The 10,858-nt window shown below is 39.7% G+C and overlaps 1 protein-coding gene across 2 annotated transcripts; it reads left to right on the top strand.

The window, feature by feature from the left end:
• Positions 1-6,261: 6,261 nt before the first annotated feature.
• Positions 6,262-10,732, top strand: SRP19 (signal recognition particle 19). 2 transcript variants are annotated; one of them, XM_007429573.4, is made up of 5 exons: positions 6,262-6,417; positions 8,019-8,100; positions 9,132-9,203; positions 9,756-9,867; positions 10,217-10,732. In XM_007429573.4, the coding sequence occupies exons 1-5, from the start codon at positions 6,377-6,379 to the stop codon at positions 10,348-10,350; spliced, it is 441 nt and encodes a 146-aa protein (XP_007429635.1). In that variant the 5' UTR covers positions 6,262-6,376; the 3' UTR covers positions 10,351-10,732. The 2 variants fall into 2 exon arrangements, with proteins under 2 accessions (XP_007429635.1, XP_007429636.1); XM_007429574.4 differs by having other exon boundaries at positions 8,019-8,094.
• The last annotated feature ends 126 nt before the right edge of the window (positions 10,733-10,858 follow it).

A 10,858-nucleotide genomic window follows, 5' to 3' on the forward strand; every position in this document is an offset into this window, starting at 1 on the left:
GGCCCTATGGTTACCAAAGGACTGAAACATTACACACAAATATTTAAAGATTTTAACTTGTTCAATCGGGTGTTTATTCAACTGTCAGGCATGGACTCTGGGGTGTTTGGAAAACACCAAGATCTTAATTTTAGAATTTATCTTCAGCACTTCCTTCTTACAGTACATGGCCAGAGCGCACAGAACTCATTTCAAACCAATTGCAGTGTATGTCATAATACTGCATCAGCCACATGCAAATGTAGTGCAGTGTGTTTATCAACCAGTTTCAGAGGGTAGTATGCAGGGTTATTTAACCTGGTCACTACAAAATGAATATATAGGTTAAATAACAAAGATGACAGGATACAACCCTGCCTTACTCTTCTATGGATAGGAATTTATCTGGTGTAATGTTCTTGTATATTGCATTGAACTTTTCATCTTGAATTTTCATAAAGGTTGCACATTAAGAGGAGCAACCATCTATCTACAGTAGAATGTTTAAATTTGCACCACATCCTAGATCTAGAAATAAAATCAAATGCAAACCTAAAATCAATAAAGGCCCCATATGATGCAGATCCAGCTTTAACAATAAACTTTTCAACTAGTTGTAAAATTAAAACAAAATTAAATTAAAACTGTTCTATAATCAAATGCCCAGCTCTAAAGCCTACCTGCTTGTCAGCCAATATATATTCTGAATTGACCCAGTCTATAAGTTTATTACAAAGAGGTTTAGCATAAAATTTACTGCTTGTATTTAAAAGATTTATGGGTCTATAATTGCTTTTTTTTTTAATAAATGGGCACTATAATGGCCAAGCTCTATTCCTTTAGCGCAGTCTATAAAGGTACACAGCTTACAATGACGTCCATCATTCCAGATTATTATTAATAACTTCAGCAGTGATAAAATAATTGCCTGGAGCTTTGCCAGGCTTAAGTTGTTTCTTCAGTCCTGCTATTACTGAGCTAACAGGCCCAGTCTGGCATCAGGTTCTACAACAAACTCATTTAACTCTTCTGGTATATACGTTGTCCTAAAGTGATCTTCCCATACTCTTGGTAGCATATAAAAGGAGAGGTAGAGTGGTCTAGAAACTGGATAAATAGCTGTCCCTTGCCAAAACAAAGCTGGCTTCTTTGATCACAATGCTGTAATTAGATGGGCCATGAATCTCTGACAGCCTGCTTTTTCTTGATTTGACGTAGTTGTTTATATTGCTCTTTCAAAAGCAGCAGGTCCTGAACTGTAGAGAACCAGGGAGATGACCTTGGAGAAGAAATCCAGAGGCTGTTAAGGAAACACCAGGTGCAGAAGAAACATGTTAAGTCCGGAAAGACGGGAGAGCGTCACAAAGAAACTCAGACCAGTATACCCCCGGACTCCTTGGGGTATAAGAGGGAGGGAAGGGAAGACATGGACAGACTTGCAAAATTCTGTTATCATAGGTATCTCAATGAAGTATAAATCTACTTTTCATGTGGAGTGTTTTTTGATCTGGCCTACCTTGAAGGGCTGATTCAAACAGACTGTGATGCTTGATTTCTTTATACACTTTAAATCAACTAACTAGTTCTCTCTTAGCCTTTTGATATACCTAATCAAATCAAGGTTGAGAAGATGGAAACTTAGGGTTCATACTCTTAGTTAATCAGGACAAAGCTAGTAGAGGCTGTAGCGGCTGAATGAGTTTACTGGAATTTTGCAGATAGAAACCTCAGAACCTTTTCTGACTACTGCTGAATGGATCTCAGCTGCTGCCTCCATGGAAGGTGTTTAAGTTATCAATTCCTTTTATTGTGTGGCCCACAATATGAAGTAACTTTCTTTCCAAACTCTCATTAAGCATAGGACTAAATTCTAAACTTAACTTTGAATGCCCTCAATAATAATGTTCAGATATTAATTTCTTCTTGCTCACAAACTTCTCCAACATCTCTGTGCTATAGCTTTCTGACTTTTAGAAAGGGACGGATCCATAGGTAGTCCTCGACTTACAACCAAAATAGGGACTGGAAAATTTGTTGTTAAGGGTATAGTTGTTAAGTGAAGCATCATGTGTCCACACCTGATTTTATGACATTTTTGTGGTGGTCATTAAGTGAATCACAGTTCCCCATTGATTTTGCTTGTCAGAAGCTAGCTGTGAAGGTTGCAAATGGTGATCACATGACCCCAGGATGCTGCAACTATCGTAAATACATGCTGGTTGCCAAGCACCCAAAGTTTGATCACATGGCCACAGGGATGCTGCGGTGGTTATAAGTGTGAGGACCAGTCATAAGTCACTTTTTCAGCACCGCTGTAACATTGAACAGTCGCTAAATGAATGACCGTAAGTTGTGGACTACGTGTATTCATCTTTAAAGGGATGACATGAAAGCCCTTAAGAACATTTTTCATTCTAATAATCATCAAAGGTAAAGTGGGAGAACTGAAGGTAAGGACAGTTCTTTTAAATTCACATTAATTAGAAAGCCACACAATATTCACCAAATCATTATTATGAACTTGACAATACAAGAGCTGAGAAAGAGGATGCATGACAGCTTGCATGTTATGCCATGTTTCCTCAGTTGAAGCAGGCATTGCAATTTTTAAGATAACACTATGTGGTTGTAAAATACAGAAGTTGCCATAGATAATACAAGTGTGTGTGCTCAGTCTTTGAGACTGAAGTACCCTCCCCATTGCAGCTGCACAAACACATCTCTTCCCCAAACTGGTTTGTGTAATTTACTTCCTGTTTCTCCTTAGGCTCAGCCCTTTGGATTTCTACAGATGATCTTATGATATAAATACTGAGGAGATTCTTCAGCTCCTTGATTCTGTTATTAGCAGCTATTATTTGATAATAAGTTGAAATAACTGTATGCACTATTAATAAACAGCCACCTTGAATTGTACAAAATAAAGGTAGGAATAGAAATCAAATAAAAGCAGTTTTTAGCCACCAGATCCATATCTCAGTGAGACAAGTGGCATCTGCAGCCTCTTCTTTCTCTGTTTCTAATCCCTTCTCAGAGAAAGATAATTCCTCACCTTCCCGGTCCCACACATACCTACTTTCCCAGTCTGGCATGGCATAGTTATTACTTATAGGATTTATAGAAGATTGTGACTCACTTATCAAATCCTTTGGCTGCAAGAGGTGCTCTATTTTAAAAGTCTCCAAGAACCTCTATGATCCAGAACTTCCTCCAATGTTTCTTAGATTTACTTTTCTTTTTAATCTTTGTTTTATTGTTGGTGGCATTCTTATTCATATTTTCCATCTTTTTCTATAGGGCTATGACTTGTAAAAAAATGAAAATCTCTTACAAGTCACTTAGCCGAAGCACCAATCAGTAAAATTAACCAAAAACAAACAAACAAACAAAACCCTGTAAGATCAAAAGCCTGTGACCACCTTCTAAAATTTCAACATATCACTTCAAAAAATGAAAGGGGAGAAAATATTAAAAATAAAATACATTTATTTGGAGCACTCAAAAAAGAGCTCTGCACCCATTGCCAATTCCTCCTGCTCTGTTTTCAACTTTTTCCAGAGGGCAGATAATGTCAAAGGCAAAAGAACTTCTAACAGAAGGCCATTCTACAATGCTTCCTAGCTATACCTCTCATGACTTGAAAATGGGGGGACAACCAGCTGCTTCAAAGTGGTTGGGTCAGTTCTATTGGGGAGATACACCCTATAGATAACCCAGCATCCAAACCATAAAGGGCTTTATAGATTAAAACCAGCACTTTAAATTGCATCCAGAGCTAATAGGGAGCCAGTGCAAGGCCCATAAGATGGGTGTGATATGTAACCACTAGTAAACATGCCAAGCTGAAACAGCAGAGAGTATAGAGGAACTCCAACGTACAAGCAGAAGCTCTGTCTTGCTAGGGTCCAATTCTCTCCCAGCAAGATTCCCACTATCTCCAGGCACCAGGACAAGATTTCAAAAGCATCTCTAGCACAGCATGGAGGCCCAAAGTACATTTGGATTTAATCAGCATATTGATGGTACCAAGACCCAAATTATCTGATGATCTCCCCCAGAGGCTTCATGTAGTTGTTAAATAATGGGGGAGAGAACTGACCCTAGCACCACCACTTGGATCGAGGGAACTAACACTTCCCCAGATGCCCAAAGAAGCCAGGAATTACAAGGATCTAGGCAAGGTAGTTAAAGACAACCTTCAGAGCCCTCTATCAAAAGATAAAAAGCTAAACATGCTCAGTAACTGGCTAGATGGTGCTCTAGTCACCATGCAAAGCCTCACCCAAGTAGAGTCCAGACTAGACCAGATTTGAGTGATTTTGCCAGCAAAGTGATCATAGCAGCCAGATGATAAATCAATAGGATTGCCCCTACCCAAAAGGGAATTGGCTACCTGGAACAGGGTCACCAGACAACAAGCTGATGCAATAAGACAGAAGTAAGTACACTTTGCTGCTCTTATTACCACTAAGTAGGCCTAAACGTGGGCATGTACCTCTGCTTCGTCAAGTTGTCTTAGTTGTTCTCCACCTGTGCTTAGGTTTTGTGTCTACTGCTTCATTTCCTGGGGGTCCTCAGAGAACCGAGCAGCCAGCTGAGACTGGCTGGCAGAGAGAAGCTGCTCAGAGGTGATTTTATCAAGGATCTGAGATGCTTTCTCCTACTAGTGACGGACCAGATTGTCAACCAAATCATCCACAAGATTGTCAGTGAAATTCCGAAGCACCTACCAGAAGCCAAATTGATAAGGCATTTGGGATATATGCAGTGATTTTGCATATATCATTTACATTTTTGCATAAAGAGTTCTATATACCTCCACAATTTGAAGTAGATTAACACATCTAGATATAATGTGACAGCAAAAATAAACATAGTACATAGAAAGTAGTACATGGTTAGATACACATGTAGAATGGTCCGGTAACTAGTATACTTTTTTTCTTGGCAAAGGGCCCTGCCTAAAATTTATTGTCCTCATGGCTATGTTCTGTCTGCATCTCTTGCCTCTGTTTTGGCTTGCTGCTGAATAGTGACAGTGTTAAAGAGATTGTTTACACCCTCTGGCTTTGCTGCTCTCCCATTTTCAGAATGCTACCAGCTGGCAAGAAACTATCCAACAATCATGACAGCAATGGGCAGCATTGGGAGGTGGCAAATTTGGACTGGTGGTTCACCTCATGCTCTCCTGCTTACCATGTGCAGTAAAGCAAGAGAAGATGGGCCTACTCACCAACTCCACAAGCCACCTGAAAATCTTTTCCATTTTATTCCTTTTATGTAATGCTTTCAGAACAAGGTTTTGGAATAGAAAGGCAGGACCAACTCAGTGGAATGAACAGCAGAGCTTCCAGAGGCTGTGTGGTTTTGAATAAGTGTTCCAATACAATCTATCTCACTCCCTGATGCTGTTAGAATCTTCATAGCTAGATGATAAGTCCTACAGAACTGCAGGGCATCAAGCTGGGAAAGATGGGGGACTTTTCATGGCAGCTGTCAAAGTCACCAGTGCTACATGCTCAGCAATCCTGTCCTGCCACACAGGATAACTCTATGGAGGGTACGCAAGGATTGCACAAAGCTTCCCTTCTCTATTCAGACAAATTGCTAATTTTTTTTTAGATTTTTTATTCTGCCTTCATTATTTTTATAAATAACTCAAGTTGGCGAACATACCTAATACTCCTCCCTCCTCCTATTTTCCCCACAACAACAACAGCAACAACAACAACCCTGTGAGGTGAGTTGGGCTGAGAGAGAGCGACTGGTCCAAAGTCACCCAGCTGGCTTTCCTAAGGTGGGACTAGAACTCACAGTCTCCTGGTTTCTTGTTTCTTACTCTTATCCAGTATGGATTCTGAATTTTTTCCCATGGGTTAAGGCTACTGTGCCTGGATTCAGACATTCATTAAGTTCTTCTTATCATCCTTTGGGTCTCCACAACAGAGGTAGAATCCAGTAAAAAATCAATGAAAAATCAGTCACGTGTAACATCCCTCTTCATAGAAACTGCATCACCACCAACAGCCTACTCCGGCACCTTTCATGCTTCTCCCTCTATATAATCTTGGGCATCTTTGTGGTTCTCTACGTCACCCGCCCGGCGAGGAGGTAAAATCAGGGACCTCCGTCCACAGCCTTGACCAGCACGGCTTGATTTCCGATCTCTATGGTACACGCGTCGCTCCGTCTCACAGGAACTCTCGCGACACCGAAGACACTGTTTCAGCGGCGCTTATCCATGGGTGACATTTCCACCAACCATTGAGATCAAATGACGTCGCTGCGTGAGGGCGGGACATCTGGTTTCGCTTTCTTCGCTTCCCCTCCCCGTTTCGCCGTGGCTGGTGAATGGCTGAGTCACGAAAAGCCGCTGCCGCCTGCCGATGCGGAGGCCATGGCTTGGGCTGCGTCCTCTTTACCCTCCGATAAATCTCGGTAACGTGGGAACGGAAGACGCGCCGTGGCTCTCTGCCAGAGTTCGCACGACGCCCGGAGCCGCGAATTGCCAAATCTCGTCTCAGACCCGCGCGTTGTACGAACCGCGGCTAAGCTAACCTGGGAGGGCGTGGGGTTTTCCCTCGGCTTGGGCTGCTGTGGGGAAGGACCGGGCGCCGCCAGCTCGCGGATTGAGGACGCGGCGGCCGGGAGTGGTAGACGCTCAAAGGGGCATCTGTTGGAGGGACTTGGCGAAAGTTGCGGGCTCCCCGCTTTTCTTAGGCTTGGCTCCGCAGCTCGACGACCCCGTCGCTTCCATAAAGGAGCTCGTGGCTTTGCATGTGGTGGGAATGCGCTTTGTTTCGTGGGATGGCTGCTGATCCCTGCTCTGCGGTAGCCCTTAATTATTTCCCCCCCCCCTTCTGTCTCTCGTAACTGTATCAGGAAGGGCGGAGAAATAATGGCTGCAACATATTTAGAGACTTTTCAGCCGTTCATTCATTCGATGTAATCCCCCTTTTCCTCTAAGAGCATAAAGAGGAGTACAAAGAGCTGCTTTCTTTTTTCCTCCCAACAACAACGCGACCGGCCCCCAGTTAAGCACTGAATTTCTTGGCGGAGGGTAGACCAGAGCCTGGGTCTCCCAGCTCGTAGTCCAAAAACTTTACTACTCTAATTGATCAAATGTTTATGAAGCGAGCATCGTACTTTGTTTGAATAATGAATTTACATGAGTTAGCAGTTGTTTCCTTAAAACAATCATTATCTAAGCATCTGAGGCCCAGTTTTATGTCTGCACACATTTGGTTTGTATAGGCATCCATAAGAAGTCATGATGTGTGCGTCATCATGTTGTTACACAAATGCTTAATTATATAATCTGCATCAGTTGTGTGTTCACATAATTTCTATGATACTGTCATGATGCAATGATATCCATGCCCTCCCTGCAGGTGCCCATGCATTTTGGAGCCTCTTCTTTTTAATCATATCCTTGGTTGGTGGTAGTGCTGCTGTTATAACCCATTATATGTTGTGATAAATTATGATAAGTAAATATATTAAGTCTATTAAAAAATATTACAGACAGGATCTGCAAAAAAAAAAAAAATTAGGATAGCAAAGTAGCCATTCAGTTTTATATTTTTCCTCCCAAGTGTTTTAGTTTCTCTCCTTTTCCCCAAACATTCAGTGTGGTGTTGTTCAGGCACAGAATTCAGTTTAGTTTCCTAGCTAAAAGGGGTGGGGTGGGGTGGACTATCTATCTAGGTGCATCTGCAACTTTAGGCATCCCTAAAGCCTGCTGATACTTCTTTGTAAGGATTGGCACTTGGCAGTATTGAATTCACTTATAAAATGCGTATATTTTTGCTATCCAGTTCAGTTTTATTAAATTTTAAAAATGTAAACTTGAGCCCCTTCACTGATACAGTTCTCAGCCATAGTAGATTTATTTTCTTTAGGAGCTGCATATGTCATTTTTGGAAGTTGTGTCCTGACTAGCACAATGCTGGGAAAAGAATTTAGAACTTTGAATGGGAAGAAATAAATATTCTTTTATACATTCTATATCAGCTTTCAATTATTATTTCTTGTCTTAGGTTTATCTGTATATATCCAGCCTACATAAATAACAAGAAGACAATAGCAGAAGGAAGAAGAATACCACTTGACAAAGTAATTGTGGGTAATGGGAGGAAAGAAAATCTGTGTATCATAAATATAATTTGGAGAGTATCAAAGAGTAAAATGTATTTGTTTGATATGTATATTTCCTTAACTTACTTCATGAAACCTTTATTAATGAGATACTAGGATATAGTATCTCTACTTGCTTTAAGTAAAACGGTCTTTTTACTGTATGGTATTCAAGCCACAGTGCTAGTTTTGCTAGTACATATTTATGTCTTATGTATGGAAAGATAACCCCGTTTTAATGTAGTTATTAAAGTGCTTAAGAGATTTATGTTTGTGGGAGCACTTATGTTTATGAGACCTAGTTTGGTCTAGTGTTAAGGCACCAGGCTTAAGTGAGTTCTAGTCCTGACTTAGGCATGAAAGCCAGCTGGGTGACTTTGGGCTAGTCACTCTCTCTCTCAGCCCAACTCACCTCACAGGGTTGTTGTCATGGGGAAAATAGGAGGAGGAAGGAGTATTAGGTATGTTCGGCACCTTGAGTTATTTATAAAAATAATAAAGGCAGGATAAAAAATAATCTTAAAAAAAGTTCAGTTGCAAGTTATAATTACTTCCCTAGTTAACTAAAATTTTTGTCACATGAGTTTCTTTTCTTTTTTCTTTTCTTTTTTCTTTTTTCTTCTTTTTTTTTTGTATCAGGTAAAAAATTGGTCATGGCTGTCAGTGCCAATTCTTAAAGCTGGTATATGGCTTGCAGAATTTAAAGCTGTGCACTCACATTTTGTTAGATGTGTACATTCCATGGGCTATACCATATGTCCCTAAAGACTTCCCATTTTATTGTCTTAATTTTTTTTTTTATTGTTTCAGTCAGTTGTTCCTTAATACATTTTAGGAATTGTTTTTCTTTTTCCTGTAGATGGATAAGATTCACATAATCCTTTTAATGCTGTTGCAATAAAATGTGGAGGCTCCAAATTCTTTAGTGTTAGCTAACAACAATTGATCTATGCATGGTAGTTTCATTGGTGGCAAGAAATCATAGACCCTAAACATTTCTGATTTTTTTTTTCTAGGCTGTTGAAAATCCTACGTCTACAGAAATCCAAGATGTTTGTGCAGCAGTTGGTCTTAATGTGCTTTTGGAGGTAATATATATATATATATATATATTGGTAATTTCCCACTGTATGCTTATATAAAACTATAATTCCACAATTTGTGATAAAGCAGTGGCATCAGGGGAGAGGGGGTAAGGAGAGTCAAAGTCACAGAAGCAACATTGTGACACAAGTCCTGCCCCTCCTTAGAATGTTGAAAGTAGCAAGACCTTGCAGATGATGCTGTAACAAGGGGAAAAGGTCACACAGCACGTTCTTCCATCAAAGCATTATCAACATTCTGATATTTGGTGTATGCTCCAAATAAACGTTAATAGTATAACCTTCAAATTATTACACTTCTTACAGAGCTTTCCTTTGCGTTACTAAGGTAATATATTTGAAGCATGCTGTTAAAATAAACAGTTCAGGCACAAATATATTTATTCTTGGATAAATCCTAATAGTTTTAGGACTATTAATTTAATAGTTTAATAGTTCTTACTCCCAAAGTAGGTTTACAGTTGTAGGCTTTTTTTTTTTTTTTTTTTTTTTGCTTATGCTTGCTTGTAATGTTCTAAACCTTTCTCCATGTGCTAGAAAAACAAAATGTATCCCAGGGAATGGAACCGTGATGCACAGTATAGGGGCAGAGTGCGTATTCAGCTGAAGCAAGAAGATGGTAATCCATGTCAACCTCAGTTTCCAACACGTGAGTGTTATAAATATGCACAAGACTGGTTTGTTCCTTTTGTTCATTTACAAATGGAAACCAAAGTTCCTGATGTAGACAGGACAGTTAAAAACTGAAAATAAAATAGCATGTGATTTATTATTTTTTTTATGACACCTGCTTACAGGCAAAATGAGCAGCCATATTCAGAATGCTAGCTCGCAAATGACAAGTTGCAGTGATCTAATCTAAAAACTGCCTATTTTTGGCCCTTCCCTCTGTAGCTATCAGTTAAAAGTGGCAACGTTGTGGGGTGCAAATGGAGGATAATTCATGATTTCCCTCTCCTTGATGAATTCTTGTCTTGATCTTTTCTCTCTTTATTTAGGTAAGGCAGTGATGTTATATGCAGCAGAAACAATTCCCAAACTGAAAACAAGGACACAGAAAATGGGAGGCAGTGATCCATGTCTACAGCAAGGAGAAGGAGGCAAAAAAAATAAAGGAAAAAAGAAGAAATGAATGTAACATGGACTAATGCTGTATTTTCAGATGAATATGGTTGCAGAGGAATAATGACTTCAGATGAGAGTTGGACAGACCAGTGAAAACATGCAAAGCTATTTTGTGGTAATTTCTGAATTGGAATGCATTTCATTTTGCATAATATGGTTGAACCATTTGGAAACATAGCCAGAAAATCCTACTCTAGTACTTAAAACATGTGGAAAGAGAATGTTTTAATGTATTGAAATATTTGTACAAATAGATGCAGTTCATACTTTACAAAGCTGTTTGCCTTGGATACATTTTCACTTGATACCTTACAATGAAACACGTTGTTGTGATGCTGGGCTTCTGAAATTATTTCTCTTTATTACAATAAACATATGTTTGAGTTAAACTGTTTAGAAAGTTTTAATTGGTAAGCTGTGCTTCCAATTGTATTATTTTTGTTGGAGGTTGAGAAACTAGCCATGCCATGCCTGGGAGAGTTACATCATCTACATTGTTTATCATAGGCATCTGC

This window comes from Python bivittatus, unplaced genomic scaffold (assembly GCF_059951505.1).
Source record: "Python bivittatus isolate LINGU-HERP-01145 unplaced genomic scaffold, Pbiv_v1 ctg000850_np1212, whole genome shotgun sequence".
Classification (NCBI taxonomy): Eukaryota; Metazoa; Chordata; class Lepidosauria; order Squamata; family Pythonidae; genus Python; species Python bivittatus.

Coding starts and splice junctions, on each gene's coding strand:
- SRP19 (XM_007429573.4), top strand. CDS start 6,377: ATGGCTTGGGCTGCGTCCTCTTTACCCTCCGATAAATCTCG. Junction 6,418..8,018: donor TTACCCTCCGATAAATCTCG/GTAACGTGGGAA, acceptor TTCTTGTCTTAG/GTTTATCTGTATATATCCAG. Junction 9,868..10,216: donor TCAACCTCAGTTTCCAACAC/GTGAGTGTTATA, acceptor CTCTTTATTTAG/GTAAGGCAGTGATGTTATAT.